A 17071-nucleotide genomic window follows, 5' to 3' on the forward strand; every position below is an offset into this window, starting at 1 on the left:
TTCAGACGACACGCGCTTGACAACCATGTCGAAGGCATTGAAAACCTCTCTGAGTAGCCAGAGGTGACGTTTTCTGTTTGAACTAGTGTCTGCTTACCCCTCTCAGTGTCTGGTTCGCTGACTTTTGAGAGCACGGGTTTGAGCCGGCCTACCCTGAATGACCAGTCGTCGCTGCTGACTCAAAGGTTTGTTTCTCTTTCCTGCCAGAGTTGGCAGAAGTCCAGCTCCAAACAACGTGGGTCTCCCCGCCTGTGTTGGTGTAAAGTTAGTACGCTGGTGTGATCAACACGTATTTTGTTCTCTGTTTCAGACGGTGTGAACGCTGACAGGACTGGGGAGAGGTCGTCACCCGAGCGCTGTGGGACTCCCTTCCCGACTGGAATCGCACGGAATATCCCCATCATGGCGCATAGTTTACTGCAGGGAAAGCGGTTCTACTGCCGAGAATGGGCCTTCAACAAGCTCCTACATTCGCTTGAGAACCGGCAAGCGGCCAAAACATGCGGGGCGCTAGTCATGGGAGGGCCGGGGAGCGGCAAGACCGCCCTGAGTACCGAGCTCGTCTGGCCGACCAACAAGGACGGGAAACAACGCATCCTACACAGAAGACTTTTGGCTTATCATTTCTGCCAGGCCCACGATGTTCGCACGCTGTCTGTCGCAGAATTCGTGCTCAGAATCGTAGAACAGTTGTCAAAATCACTGGAGATAGAGGAGTACGCGGAAAAGGTGAAAGACCCCGCGATCCAAGCCGTGCTGCAGCCGGCGCAAGTCGAGCTCAGCCCCGACGAGGCCTTCAAGCGGGGCGTGCTTCTACCGCTCCTCGGGATCAACCCACCCACGCACAACTGTTTCATTCTTGTGGACTCAGTTGACGAATCTTATCTCCTTGAAACCGACGATAAGACCGAAGGGAGCAAGACAATCGCGGAACTGTTGGCCCGCCATCACGAACTTTTCCCCCCATGGTGTCTCCTGGTTTGTTCGTCACGAAAGCAGAGCAAATCCGTCAACCGGCTGTTCACTGGCTTCAGAAAGGTCAGCTTGGACGACCTGAGAAAATCCCATGCTGTACGCGATGTGCAACAGTACATCCTTGCCAGGCTGGACAACGAAGAAGCACTCCGTGTGCACCTCAATAGAGACACAGCAGAAATGCTCAACCAACTGCACATCAAGAGCAACGGATGTTTCCTGTACCTGGAAAAGGTGCTGGATGGAGTGGCTGAGAACTTCATCATGTTGAGAGAAATCAAGGACATTCCTGGGACCCTCAATGGATTGTACCTTTGGCTCTGTCAACGTTTGTTTGTCAAAAGGCAGTTTGTGAAAATCCAGCCAATACTGAATGTGATGCTGGCCGCGAGAAGACCGCTGACAGAAATGGAACTGTTTGACTGCGCGTGGACACGTAACACGGCCCTGACACTGGAGGAATTCCAGCGAAGGATGGACCTGATGTCTCGCATCCTCCTCACAGGCAGAGGTAACACCTGCATTCTGTTTCATCATAGTTTTGCTGAGTGGTTGCTCGATGTGAAACACTGTACCCAGAAGTATTTGTGCAATGCGGCGGAGGGACATGGCATGCTGGCAATGAAGTACACATTGTTTGCACGTAGCCTTGCTCCAATAGAGGTGCAAGAGTTCGCCGCTCACCTGGTCAAGAGCAATCTTGTCCCTCCACTTGAAAGTTACCACCTTGCGCTATGGTTGATCTGGAGTGGTGCCCCAGTCAAGGATAGCTTGCAGGACGGTTGCCCGTTGAACAAACGCGTAACCAATCTGCTTCTCACAAGTGGCGCATGTGTGGACGGTTCACCTCAGCATGGCAAGTGTAGAACTCTGAGCAATAGGTCAAGAGAGGAGGAAGAGTCGGTACGAGAGATGTTGGAAAATGGTGCTACGATAAACCAGGTGGATGCAAACGGTCGTACATTGCTGTGTAATGCTGCTTACCACGGTAACTTGCAGATCTGTGAGATGTTGATTGCACGTGGTGCTGATCTTGAAGTGGAGGACAAGAGTGGACAGACTGCGTTGAACTTGGGTGCTCGGCAAGGGCATGAGCAGATTGTGAGAACATTGCTGAGGCATGGTGCTAACCCTAACCACATGGACCACGATGGGTGGACTCCACTCAGGTCTGCTGCTTGGGGTGGGCAGGGTGGAGTTGTGTCTGCCCTACTCCAAGCAGGGGCCTCTGTGGACTTTGCAGATACAGATCGAAGAACGGCGCTACGAGCTGCGTCGTGGGGCGGTCATGAAGAAGCGGTGTCCAAACTCCTCGAGCACGGGGCTGACGTAAACAAGGCTGACAACGAGGGACGTACGGCACTCATCGCTGCAGCGTACATGGGCCACAAGGAAATTGTGGAGCACCTGCTGAACCATGGGGCAGAGATCGACCACGAGGATTTAGATGGACGTACAGCCCTGTCTGTAGCTGCGCTGTGTGCGCCTGCCAGCCAGGGCCACGCTGATGTGGTGGAACTCCTGATTGACCGTGGTGCAAATGTCAATCATGAGGACAAGGAAGGAATGACTCCACTGTTAGTGGCAGCATATGAAAACCACACAGATGTCATTGAGCTCCTCCTGGAGAACGATGCTGATGTTGACCACTCAGACAACAATGGTAGAACGCCCCTCCTGGCAGCCGCGTCCATGGGACATGCACAAGTTGTACACCAGCTTCTGTTCTGGGGCGCAGCCGTGGATTCTATCGACACCGAAGGCAGGACTGTGCTCTCCATTGCCTCTGCTCAAGGTAGTGTGGAGGTCGTGCATCTGTTGCTACAGCGAGGGCTGGATGAGATGCATCGTGACAATGCAGGGTGGACTCCCCTTCACATGGCTGCCTTCGAGGGCCACAAGGAGGTTTGCGAGCTGTTGACAGAGCAAGGTGCACGCACAAGTGAGGCTGACAATGATGGTAGGCAGGCACTGATCCTAGCAGCGCAGGAAGGTCACATAGACAGCATCAAGCTTCTGTTAGAGTATGGAGCTGACATTGATCACATGGCTCACGATGGCAGGAATGCGCTGCGAGTGGCTGCCATCGAAGGCCACAAGGACATCATACAGATGCTGATCGAAGGTGGGTCAGAGGTGAACCTCGCTGATGGAGAGGGACGTACAACCCTGTACATCCTAGCGCTGGAGAACAAGCTGGAGATGGCAGAGCTTCTGCTCAAGCACAACGCATATGTGGACTCTACAGACTTGGAGGGAAGATCCCCGCTACATGTAGCGTCCTGGCAGGGGCACACGGACATGGTTCAACTGCTCTTGGACAATGGGGCCAAGGTCAATGGCATGGACAATGAGAGAAGAACGGCTTTGCAATCTGCAGCCTGGCAAGGTCATGCGAAGGTGGTGAAGACTCTGCTGGAGAGAGGTGCTGATGTGGACCACACTTGTAACCAGGGTGCAACAGCCCTGTGCATTGCTGCTCAGGAAGGGCACATTGAGGTGGTGAAAGCCCTGATGCAGTATGGTGCAAACCCTCACCATGCAGACCAGTGTGGGCGCACCCCAATGCGAGTAGCCATCAAAGGGGGTCACCACAACATCAAGAAGCTACTGGAGTCTGTCGGCGCACCCTCAACCAACGGTTACAAGGACATGGGCACTAGGCGAAGCACGTCGTCGTGTGCCACATCCACTAGCTCTGGAAGTGGAACGAGAAACATGAGCGGTGTTGCAACAAACGGTGCTGTAGCATCATCAAGTTCGCCTTCAGAGTCGCCCGACTCCACAATCGACCGCTGCAAGTCTTCGTCTATCTCCAATCAGTCCTCGAAAAGTTCTTCAAACTTGACTTCGTCCACAGTGAGCACGATTCCGATATCAGAAAGCCAACAAGGGCTTACCTTCACCCAGGAGATTCAGAGCACCATGAGCAGAAGTCGACGCGAGAAACCAGAGAGGCCGACGCACCTGCCAGTCAAGTCCAAATATGGTAATTCCCTGCAAAAGGACAAACACATCAAGGACACCATAGTGGAGATCCCACTGACAAGCTTTGACAGCCATTTGAACAACAACAATTCAAACAGTCCAAAGCAAACCAAGAAGCTCCCTCGGAATAAATCACAGCCAGTGATCAACACAAGCCCAAAGCGGCCGGACCTAACCCGGCAAACATCGTGTCCTTCTCCGCTGAAAAACTTTGTGAACGGAAAAAGCAACTCTTCCCCAGCGGAGAACAAGGTGAAGCGGAATGGGATTGTTACGAATCCCAACTGCAGTCCATACCGCAAGTCGCCCAATCCACTGACGGATACGTACGTCTCCCAGCGGAGAATGTCGGACCTTGAATTCAAACAGGCGGTAAAGATCAGCTTCGAGGGGCCCACCACCAGGAATGGCTTCAAGAAGGAGACCCCTCTATGACTGGTGAGTACACTCTCCCATCTGTCACTGTCTGAAGGAATGGCACTTTACAACATTGTACACTTCAAGGTGGTGTCAAAGTTAAACTCTGGAGAAGTCCATACATTTGTTTTGTGGTACATTTTATTTGCATACCCATTCACATTCATCTATTCCTTGACGTGTCCAAGTAGTCTTTTCTGTGCCTTAAAAAAACTTGCTGCAGTACAGATGTCAGTGATTGCTCCCAGCATTTGAAGCCACGCTTGGGTTTCCTTGCTTACATAGAAGAATTCCTTGGGCAAGCAGAAGCAGATGGTGCAATTGAAAGTACCCATTCCAATGTTTGAAAATCACTTGTAAAGCAATTCCACCCCCTATCTACTGTGTAAGAGCTAAATCATGATCCTGCATTTTGCATTTTGTAAGTTATTTTTTTCCCCAAAACACTGAAGCATTGCTAGTTTTTGTAGTCGCAAAACAACTCCAACGCTTCCCCTTGTTCAAAAGTCCAGATAAGGTGAGGCCAAAGGACAAGAGGAAGGTCAGAGTACTCAGGTTACAAATCACCTGGAAATTCAATAATTCACCTTTATAAAGGAACACATGCTGACCTTGAGGAGCTTTATGTGGCAGGGCAACAAAGTTGATAAGGGTACACTCCACACCTGCGTCTTCAAACACCTAGGAAACCTGACCTTGGCAGGTCACGGTTTAACTGTCTCAGTAATAGGTCAAGGTAGATGTTGGCTGGGAAAAGATAAAGTGTGTAAAGAATTAGTTCTTAGTCATGTGTCCTCAGATGTAGGTTACCTGATAACATTAGTACACAACAGCCTTTTTTGTTGGGCCTTGGTGTAAAACACATGCCTAGGTGTGGTTTGCTTTGAGCTAGATAACAACTCAGAGTGATGGATGAAGAGCTATGGAAGGAATTTTCTCATTAATCTTCTTGAACATCCAGACCCTCATCATTTGTCTTCTTGTTGTCACCTGAAACCTTCCAGATTCCACAAGAATGAAAACAATCCCTCAAGGTTTATTTTGCTTGCAAACTTCAAGTCAAAACAATTGCAAGATCAACTTTTTAAAATCATTTTCCAATTTAAATAATACTTTCCAAATTTCCTTTGCAACTTGTAACCATAACAACTTACATTGTATGTTGAAACAGTCTGTACAGAACTATTGGCAGCACTGGAAATTGCATAGTTTGGCTTCTATTCATTTCAACAGCTGGACTGTTATTTTTTCTTATCCTACATAAAGATTGATTAATCCTATTCTTCCTTTAAATAAATAGGTCACATTTGTTGGACTACAGATATAGCCACACATTTTACCATGTTGTAATAGCCCAGCCTTTTCACAGCTGTTTTCTGTCAAAGTCACTTGGAACATATGGCTAGAGGCAGCAGCATTGTAAATTGATGTGACCTGCTTCTTTTGTGAACTGCATACAAATAAACAATAAAGTGTCCAGGCCATAACTGTATTGAACACTGGTGTTATTACTGGTGTCAATTGTTTAGTTCTGGATGCTTTTAAATAGCACAACAGCTCAGAATTCTTCACAGTACTTTAAACACACAGCTTAATTCTTGTTGTATTCTGCATGCAGGATCAGATGCAGTCTTCCTCCCAACCTGGAAAGACTCCTTGTGGTTGAAAACGTCGTAGGACTGAAACATCCTTCAGTAATGGACTACCAACAAGACTGAACCATGGACTTTTTATCTGGACTCCTCATTTTATTTTTGCTCTGTGAGCAGTGAGTGGACTGTATAGTCCCTGTCCTTCCCTGTGTGAAAATATTGGACTAGATGGAAGAAGTAGAGCCAGGCCAGTGGTAGTCTATCTCTTGAGGAGGTATGTTATTCCCATGTTTATGTGTACAAGTCAGAATCTAGAAGCCTCTATCCTATGGGACAAGAACTCTGTAGAGTGGAGGGAGCCTCCCGCTTTGACCTCTTGACATGTTAGCATACTTTAGCTGCCTTAGGACAGCAGCAATGGAGTAAATATATATACATATATAAAGATAAACTTATATATATATAGCAAAGCTATGTAGAAGAACTGTTTGCAGATCTCAGTGTGGTGTGGAAATACTCAGATTCTTTTTTGTTCCAATTCCAAGTGGATGCTGTAAATGGTGCGTGGCATTCAGGTGCTGTTTAGTCGAGGCATATATAGCAATTAGGGTAATGATCTGCACTGCAAACCAAGGCAGAAGGTCACAGTACTTGCCATATAAACATTCCAATTGGTTTCTCTGTTGACAGGACCAACCTTGTTGTGCAAGTACATTTTACCTCCACAAACTCCATTCGCAGGTGCTATTACCGTATTGTGTTACAAAGTACAAGCGAAAACTTTGCTTTTCCAAATCTTACATTCTGAGCATGTAGACTTGTAATAATCAGAGGAAGCATCAGTTTAACAGTAGTATGTTTATGAAGGATGGTAGGTTCGTGTTCTCTGTGATAAGACGGATGTGCTAGCGTCATTCAAAAATACCTACAGCATTAGAGTGTGATCCTTGTAAAGACATCACAAGTCAGAACCACATGTAAACCTCATTTGGTTGGACATCTCCCAAAGTTTTCTTTGGGAGGGGTGTAATTGTGGCAGGAAGGATGCCAAAATGCGGAAATGATTTTACAAGAACATGCCCGAACACGGTATGCGGAAATGATTTTACAAGAACATGCCCGAACACGGTATGTGGGTTGGGTTGTCTGAGAACAAGACCGGGTTTCGTTCAGGATGGTTGCATACGCTGCACATCGTCCCTTGGTAACCGGATTCCAATCTGAAATTGGAGAATGACAGTAGTTTAGAGATGCACATAAGTATGTACCAAACCCCTCCCATTGAATGCTTTGACAGAATATTTACAAAACTTCCATACCACTTAAAACTAGAAAAAAACAATCTAATTGTGATGACAAATCTTATAAAATTTAACTTGAACAAAATTCATTGATGGCAATATTATTACCTGCACAATGCTTGATAGACAAGTCAAGGAATTATTTGAATCACCTATAACACCTGCTTCCACTTATAGCAGCTTGTAAAGCATCAATCCACTCAAGTGTCCTGGAATTCCTCTTCTGAAGTCCACCACACATATTCCTGCAAGGGCAGCCTCATGTAATTGCCTTTTGAAAATGTCTGGATACTTGCAAACATTTTTGGGTAAGGCAAGAACAATATAACAATATGCAAACCCTTCTTGTACAACAGACCATCCCAGTAGGCTATCAGACATATTTAATCTTAACTCAGCATACCTATACCAAGTGTCAAACAAAAAGTTGCCAACCAGGTGTTCAGGTTTAACCATAGGCTTTTGCACTGATAACTACCATAGTAAAACACAATGTATCCTTGTAGCCAACTAGATTCGATGCCATCTAAATTAATCAAATTTGCTTAGAGAATGGACATACCAAAATAGGATAACATTCAGTTGCTTAAACTAAGCATACAAGAGAAGAGAGCACATTCCGTTTTTTTTTCTTCAGTTTTGATACCTTTTGTTGCAGTTTCACGAAGGTTTATTGTGAGGTATTTAGATGTATAGCCCACACCAGTGGAGAATCTAACAATGTGTGTAGAAATGTGTTGAATGCTTTGTGAAGAGATTGTTATGAAAAGAAGTCTGAAGTTCCTTCTGTGCGAGAGAGAAATGGCTGTGTTCAAATTGTACATATAAATATATGATCTTATTGTTAATATTCTGGTTGGATAATTTTCTGGTTGCTGTATACAATACTTATTGCTATGTAATAAATCACTGGCAATGTAAATGGTTGGCTCTTGTTATATAATCTAATCTAGTATGTTCTTTGTAAGAAAAAGAGGATACAGTCAAACCTGTCTTAAGTGTCCACTCAAGGGACTTGAGAAAATGTTCACAGCAGACAAGTGGCCATTATAAGCAGGGTTCGATGGGGAAAATAACCCAAGGAACTACCAAAACATGGTCACTAGTACAGATTTGACTGTAATATTCTGTAATGTGGAGCATATTTCATAGTGAGGGAAGTATATTGTATATTGTAACAGCCTCTAGGACAGACAATTCAGACTTTTGCAGACTATATAGGTTCATTCTAACCTTGTGCAGACAGGAAAGTTTACTAAATCCTGTGTTGCTGAAGAGGTGTATTGAGTATACAGCTGCCTTTCCAGCCAGACTTACAGGTGTATTCATTGGAGATCAAAGGGTGAATTAAGGCATGACATGATGGCCCATTGGGGTCAAACCATGTCTGTGAAAACTAGTGAGACATGGGAATAGCTTTCTGCTAAATTGGGAGTATTACTGCTGGGCCAGTCTTGATCAGTAGCTCGTCAAGAACTCAACAGTGTCAATTTAATGTTTTTGACATGTATTTCAGTGAATTAATTGTTTTTGACATGTATTTGCACACAATACTGCGGTACAGTCATGGAATGAAGAAGATTCATCCTGATGACACCCACTGATGAGACACACCAAATCTTTTAAATCTTTCCTGTTGTCAGTTTGGGTTCCAACCAGACACATCCGGCACCCAAGCCTTCCTGAGCTCTGGGTGTAACATGCTTGTTTTCCAGGGGTAATCCTGGGGACAAAGACCCAACTATCCTGTGCAGCACAGTGTAAAATCAGTTTGGACAAGGCTGCCCAGCTAAAAAAAGGCAGCACAAGGAACCCTAAACTGGCCACGCAACCCTCAATAGCACCAGAAAGCTCTCAAACTGAAGAGTAGGCAGCTATATAAACCGGAGAGTGTCTCAGTCAACTGTTGAAGACACTATTTCCTGGCTTGTACAGATGGAGTGCAGGATAGCACCAGGTAGCTATGTAAGAAGCATTAAGACTCGTGTTTGTTTAGACAGTTGAGTATTCAGTCTGCACACACACCTGCCTGGTCGTAACTGTTCATCTGTGCGCCAGACCAGTATTTCCCATGATGCTAATCAAAGCCCAGGCTCTGATCTACATTTTTGTGGTTTAACCTTGACACAGAGGTCACAACCAGAAGGAGTGCAAGGACAAGGAAGCTTGCTTGTCCACCAACACTTGGCAGCAGCCCCACGCCTTATATGGAAGCCATACCACTTGGGCTGCTGTAAGATTGTTGGGATACAAATGTGATGAAACAATTTTGTGCCATCCAAAATGGTCCAACATGAGCTAACGAATCTAACCTGAAAGAGAAGAACATAATGTTTCTGTCACATTGTATCAGTCACAGCTAACAGTTTATTTGGCCTTCTCAACTCCAACCACTTCCTTTTGTGAAACAAACAAACTAGATATCCGCAAGATAAAGAGCTAACTTCAAAATGTATCAGGGAAGTCAGGCAGTAAGGCCCTCTGACAGCAGGCCACTGGGCCAAGCTATGCCTGCTATTCCTAACTTCTTGTACCCGTCAAAATTCTCCAGAAGTAACAAGGAGGTGCTGAGAGGGGACCGCAGTCTTCCAGACTCCCATACATACACGACACAGTGTAGCACAAAGCTGCCTCTGCTCTGCCAGGACTCCAAAGGACTAACCAAACTTTCCCTGTGTGCTGATGGCGAGATAGCTGGATTTGTGCAGATGTGGCCGACATTTCCAGTGTCGCCGAAGTGTTTAAGATCGAGATCCCAGAGGTGCGGAATGTTTGTTCCCTGCCAGTACAATAAACAAATCTTGTGTCCAGCACTGTTACATTCTAGACATTCCCCCTTCTGACGTCCAATTAAGTGAAGCCATCTGCCCCAGGGAACCTTCTTTACAAATGTTTGGACATCAAAGGGTGAAAATTCTTCTAAGAGGAAGACAGATGGATTAGTTGAGTGAAGGTGTCTGCAAAACATATGAGATTTTAGAGGGAGGTGTGGCAGCGCAGATCACTGAGGAAAAACTACAGAGAAGTCTGTGCCTGTCTCCATGAAACTGGAACATTAGGGGTCGGAATATCTTGGCCCGTTATTTCCATACAATATCTTTTACCTGGACAGGTAACAGAAGAAGTAAGGGTCACAAGAGATACAAATCAATCTCGCCATTCAGATTCCACCGGAAACTACCAGATTGCCCTATGTTGTAACGTTCTTATGTATCCACCAAGGCTTCAGAAAAAAAAGAGCATTTTCAGGATAAGAATCTTTTGTTGAAAAATCTCTAGCTATCCACACCATTCACCTCTCTATCGACTGTTAGTCATGAGCTATACCTGCTCACTAAAGCGGCTTTCAGGGAAAGTCTTTGCACCTGGATTATCACACCTTTGTGGACCTGCAGATAAAGGTCTGCGAAACATTTCTATCCCATTATGCCCCATTTTGAAAGTCGGCTGGCTGAATCTGCCTTTTTGAAGGCACCGACATTGAGCAAATAAGAGGTGCGAGCTCAGACAGTGGATTGTTATCCCGAATTGGTACGCCCTTTGAGAAACACGAAAGGCGGTTGAAAGGACCCAGTTTTTGACCTCATTTGTTCTTCCCAGACCCTTTTCCACCCCTGCTTCAGTAACCCCCTTAATTGTTGAAACACCACTATCTTTTACACAGTTTACCAAAGGAATTCCTAAGTATTCTGCTCAAATAAAGGTGCTTCCTGTTTTTGGCCCCCTTAATACATGGACTGTATAGTGAAGAGCAGGATGAGGTTTCCAGCCACAGGAAGTTCCAGTAGAAGTGAGAGGTTTGCTTGGAACAAGCCTGCACTCTAAACACATTGGTGCCTTTGTACAAGTACAACATCCCGGTTCGTAAGAATTATGCCTTTAACAAGTTTGTGGGTCTAAACTTTTCGAAGGCCAATGCAATTGGGGCCAATATGATATTTTTTGGAAGATTTTTAGCTTTGGCCATGTCAATAAATTCTCCATGCAATCCAAAGTAACAAGAGCTGGATTCCTCTTGCAACACTTTTCCACCAATGCATTAGAGTGATGTAAAATCATTAAAGAATGACAAACAAGTAAAATGAATTCAAAACAACAGGCTTTTGAAATTAAAGACAAGACAAAACAGGGTATCTTTTACCAGGTACTGTAATCATGTAAACAGGTAGCACAAGGGCTCACTCCTGAACTCCATGCTTTGTACCAAGGACATACTTTTGGCTTACTAACACTGAAAATGTTTGATCCGAAACAAAAAATCTATTTAACACATAACACAATTTCTGTGACTGTGAGAACTTGCAACAAGATAAATCCAACCTCTCACAACATTTAGTTAGTCATAATCTCAAGGTATACGGTGATTACACTCAACACAAACATATGATACGCCTGGAGTGGCTTGAGTTATGCTTTATAGAATTAACTCCACAGCCGAAAACCAGGCACTTGCTCTGTTGTCTGTGTCTTTGTCCTGCGGGACAGAACCTTCTTTAGGAATATGTGGGTTTGCTCCTCTTTGTCGAGCAATTAACAGCTGAATTTGGACAGCACACAAACTATTTGCCTGGCCCTGTGTGTCGGGATTTTATATTGATGATGTTTCAGCCTGATAGATTTACTTAAGAGGGTCTCTGCAAACACGGAATGGTCTGACCTACGACCTGGTCTTTGAAACCTGGCGAACAAACACACCTGGCGATGAATAAGTTGTTAGAAAGTATGACAGCACTTTGCAGTCAAACCTTCAACATCGCTAATGCCGTCGTTCAAGCAGAAAGCTGGGGGAAAACGACACCCCCTCCTCTTGACACATGAAAGAAATTCTCCCAAACGTCACGTGACGCAGCACGGCTCATTTGTTTGTGGAAATATTCCGTCAGCGGGGATGATACACCTGTAGCGTGCACATGGCAGATTGATGTAGTGGCATAGCGGAAGGGCGGGGATGGGCACACCTCCAACAGACAAACAAGAGGTATTTTCACAGGGAGGGGTGTCATCAAAGGAATGTTGCCACACCAATCATTTGCTTTCCCATCGTTACAACCACTATGTACCATTTGGCGCACATAATCCTCACCCTTCTGCGTCACTTCAAGTATTTGCCAGTACTTTGTGTTACAATCCTATTGTGCCTGTAACAACAGATTTATTTTGTAAATCTCGGTGGCCCCTCCTCGTTTGAGCGCTTTGTTGGCACACATGGGCCACCAACAATCGCAGCAGTACCCAGTTGATTCAGAGGTGAATCACTTCCACCCCAGGCACGTGTTTCGGCTATTTTGCCGGAAGCCAGGTTCCCCTGCAGCCAACAATGAGAAGAATTTGACATAATTACCTCCCCATCTGGGTCAGTGCCAAGTGTCCACAGGTCAAAAACAAGATACATAATCAAAGTTCTGAAGGCTGGCGGAGCATTGTTCAGCTGCTTGTGGCGGCTGAAGTGGAGTTAAAGCAATCGTAAGGTTCCCACCTCCTAATTGTTGTCACTGTTTATAGATTAAACTTGGAATAGAGAGGGGAGGAGTGGCGGGGATTATCTGTCCTTGAGGTGTTCAGTTTTGGCAGGTAACAACAACATGCCAGTCATTTGACTCATTGCAAATTCTTTTGTACCTTTGAACTTTCTTCAATGTAATAAAGAATTTTAAAATCCAATTATTCCAACTCCAAACGGGTTCATTCACAGAAAAAACATAGGTAACCTTCAGAAAGAGTCGAGTAAGACAAACCTGTCTTTGTTTGATGAAAAATTTGCTTTTTTCTTCGCTATATATATAACGTTATATGCCTTGACTTTATAAGCTATTATAACAAAAAGAAGAACGCATGCATTTGTTTTTCAAGTGTGATTTATTACAAACTACCAAACTCAAATCTTTTATGAAATAATGTTTCCTCACACTGTTGTACATCACATCCTATGGAACAGACCTCAGTATTGGCCTGATGCACTGTGTAAAATTTCAAGCTAGGGTGGTATAAATTAAAAGTTCGGAACAGTCAGAAAAGTTCTTGGCAGTTTAATTTATTGAAATCATTGCAAAGCATCCAAATCAGAGAACCCAACGAATATCAAAGGGCATCCTTGATGATGTAGCAGCATCAGGAAAATAAATGGTTGCCTATTGGTTGCATTGACTGACTGTGGGACAGGTGTTAACGTACAGCATGCCTCCAGAGCTGCTGATCTCCAAGCAGCTTCTGGCAAGGGTACTTTTGAATAAAGAGGCAAAGCTTGACAACAGACATTCATCTTCACTACACTGAACTTGTTGGCTCCTGCATTTAGTTCTGGTACTTAAACTTGATCTATATGACCTGAACAGAGTAGGTCAAGGTGGAAAAAATGGTTCCAAGCTACTGACATTTTGTACTCTCTTCTGGTGTATTATGTACGAGACAGCGAGTTACTTCAGGCGTCAGATATCTACGCGAAGATCTAGTGGGGAGCAAGTCTTCGATGATCCTTCCGGTCACCCATTCTTCCCGCACACTTGTCTACTTCACAATCACCTGGCGGGTGGGCGCCACCTCTGGTCGAACCCGGGCTTTCCGGAGGGCAGCGGAGACAAAACACGCTGCCCCGTCACTCACTCATGTTCCACCCCACAATGCAGCACACTTTTGTTTGTTTTCATGTTTATTTACACTGTACTGGGGGTTCTGTTACCTTTCCTAATTGGTGGTTATTGACACTTGGAAACTCCACACCACAACTTATCCCAACAAGAACTGTTGGCCTCTTGGGCAGACATTTGAAAGATTAGAACGTAACTATCAGGGTATGAAAGACAAAGGGACACTGAGACAGTGCCAAAGAAAATGCTTTATGATACTGATACAGTATACCTACTGGCACGTGGTTGGCTGTGATATCATTAGACATGTTGCTTCTCTAACTTCCGGTGTGCACTGACAACAAGAGGACTTCCTCACCTGAGATACACGATATCCTGGTGGAACCAAGAAAAGGAAAAGTGTTTGATGTGATCAACACAGGAAATGCCGTGGGAGACCATGTGTAGTACTGGAACTGTCAAAATAGGAAAGAAAAAAAGAATCGCAGGAGTGACAGGACAAAACAACTGTTTTGATGCAGGTCACTGAACTTGTGGTACCTCTAGTTCAATGTCGGGTGTGGAAGTCACAGTATTTTGCCCTTCCAAACGATTCGTAAAACTCACTTAAGCGTAATTCCTTCCCGAGGACTTTTGTTGAATTTGTTTGTTCTCAGACTCTGAAAAGTTAAAATTTGAGGATAACATATTTCATACATACCAATAAAGAACACACCAATGGCTGAAAACAGAAAAGGTGTACTACTATGACATTATTATTTCTACCTTGGTAGAATTTTTGCAAATATTTTGAGAAAGAGTCCTCCCTGTTGGGCTGGTAGATTCAATTTCCTTTTTCATTTCTTTTTTGGTCAAATCTTGTCTTCTGTCAGCATCTCAGACATCATATTATCCTTCTACAGATCCAGGACAACTGAAAACAACTGCATCAGTTTCCCTTGTTGTTTTTTATCAATAAATGTAACGTTGGGTAACATAAATTCGTGGGGTACTTAAATTCGGGATTTTTCGAAAACGGGGTATTTAGGGATATGTGCTAGATGCAACATCAGTAATACCGCTAGAAATGCAAACTTGACAGACTAACGTATTCAGAACACTGTCTGAAAAGCTTCGATAACCATGCATTAGAAGGCGACGAGGACAAAAACTCTCCGTCCCTTATTGGAACAGTCTGAGGGCTTCGTGGGAGAATCACACTACATCGTTGTCGGCTGGTTTATAAGACAAATGTCACATCCGCTTCCTGCTAAACACAATCATTTACAAGACAACTTATTTTCTTAAAATTGCTGACCTGCAATTGGACTCTAAGTGTGATCAATCATCAAAACGCCTCTTTGTTGCTACAACCTACGGCACGTGTATTTTCCCGCCGCCATATCATTACCCAGAATCCTGTTGTCAAGCAGACGACAAAGGTTTGTGAGGAACACTTTTTTGTCTAAATGTTGCGTGTGATTGTGGACTGAGGACGATATTTTCCTCAAAGTTTGCTCCTAACACAACAAGGAATACATGGACATAGTAGTATTATCAATGCTACGGCATCCGGCTAACTTTCCATGAATAATGTACACGTTGCCATGACGGTGGATGTCGACTTTGACGTTCTATAGCTACCGACTCAACACACGGGTTGTTCCCGTAGGCCTGATGTGTGCGGTACGGCCGTTTTTTCGTGTATTTTTTTACTTGGACACGTCTATATCCATAGCACTCTCCTCAAGCCAAGGATGGAACGAATAGCTGCTGTATAAAATGTGATTAGCGGTAAGATATTCAAGACGAATCTTCTCTCCCGAATTAATGTTCACCCCTGTCCGACAGCACCGTCATTGTGCGTGCGGCGGACGGTAGTTTGAAGTTGAAATATTATGGTGTCAGCACGACTAGAGACAAAATCTACCATATATATGACTAGTGCAAAGATAGTACATGATACTGACAGAATAATAGAAAAAAAGGATGGTTTATTGTTCTGCTAGATTGATTTCAGTCAACCATTATCGCAAAAATCCCGAATTTATGTTACCCAACGTTACAAATAACGGTCAAAGATTTGACAATGACCTTATGTAGTCCTGGAGGCCATAGATGTTCTTGGGATGCCATTCTACATTTAACCTTACCCATGCTGACTTGCATTGTAACAAATATAACTTTGGTACACGGATGAACAGAAGGTGAAACGCACAAGGTGAGTAGTACAGTCTCCTGGCTCCCGGAAATCGAACCCAGGCCCACCAGCACACCGTCCCTACACACCACTAGGCTAAAAGGTCCAGATCAGTAAGTGGCGCTTGAACCACACTGTTACATTGCTATTAAAATCATTAAGGCAGGGAGCAAGGCCTTTCTCAGTTTAACTTTAAAAATCTTTGAGGCAGGGGGAGGGTCATGGAAAAAGTTTTTGAGATGGGGGGAGGGTAATGGAAAAATTTTTTGACCGGACTTCCAGCGCACCACCCCTCCCCCCGGTAAATATCGTATGGTCCCTTACAAAATGAAAACAAACATCATTTATGATATGATTGACACTGCAGAATTTTCAATAATCGCAGTGTATGTTCTGTGGTCAGTGAAGAGGAATCAGATACATTTGTTTGGTGGAGTCCAGTGCCTGAGAATTCTCAGCTGCTATTCGGGTATGATACCGTTTTCAATAAGAAATGCCTCAAGAGATAAGATAAATATTTCAACAACTCTGATCATCCTCAGTGACCTAAAAATGCCAAGGAAACATTTCCGGACCATCGCCAGAGGAACTATGAGACACTTTCATTGAAACAATTTCTCTCCATCATGACGCTAAGTAACTAGTAACTTCATGGACATGAAAAAATATATCACTGTTGTCTGAAAATCATATTAAAAATTCAGTGCTGGTAACATGTGCCTCTGAGAGACCAGCAGCTTTTGGTCAGTCATATTACCCATCCTTCCCTATCAGTGACACAGGCCATCCCAGGGCTATCTGATAAAACCCAAGCTGACCACCTACTGATTCTGAAATCTAAAAACACAAATTGGCCAGTCTGTTTGAATAGTATTAGTTATGGTGCTGTAATGTGTCCTGCTAATCAAGTATTGATGGCTTCCCAGGGTGCAGGACACTGATAACTTCTGCAGGTTCAGGGAGGAGGGGATGGGTGACTGCAAATCTAACACTTCCACACATGTTCGGCATCAGGGCTGTCAAACTTTTAACTCA

At 44.4% G+C, this 17071-nt stretch overlaps 1 protein-coding gene across 3 annotated transcripts in view; it reads left to right on the plus strand.

The window, feature by feature from the left end:
- Positions 1 to 8195, plus strand: part of LOC136436816 (ankyrin repeat domain-containing protein 50-like) — a 27154-nt gene extending 18959 nt beyond the window's left edge. For all 3 annotated transcript variants that reach the window (XM_066431165.1, XM_066431164.1, XM_066431163.1), the window contains 2 exons: positions 311 to 4401; positions 5999 to 8195. In XM_066431165.1, coding sequence (XP_066287262.1) covers positions 403 to 4398 — 3996 coding nt within the window. In that variant the 5' untranslated portion in view covers positions 311 to 402 and the 3' untranslated portion in view covers positions 4399 to 4401; positions 5999 to 8195. The remainder of the gene's footprint in view (positions 1 to 310; positions 4402 to 5998) is intronic.
- Positions 8196 to 17071: the final 8876 nt, after the last annotated feature.

The sequence above is a fragment of the Branchiostoma lanceolatum genome, chromosome 6 (genome assembly GCF_035083965.1).
Source record: "Branchiostoma lanceolatum isolate klBraLanc5 chromosome 6, klBraLanc5.hap2, whole genome shotgun sequence".
Lineage (NCBI taxonomy): Eukaryota > Metazoa > Chordata > Leptocardii > Amphioxiformes > Branchiostomatidae > Branchiostoma > Branchiostoma lanceolatum.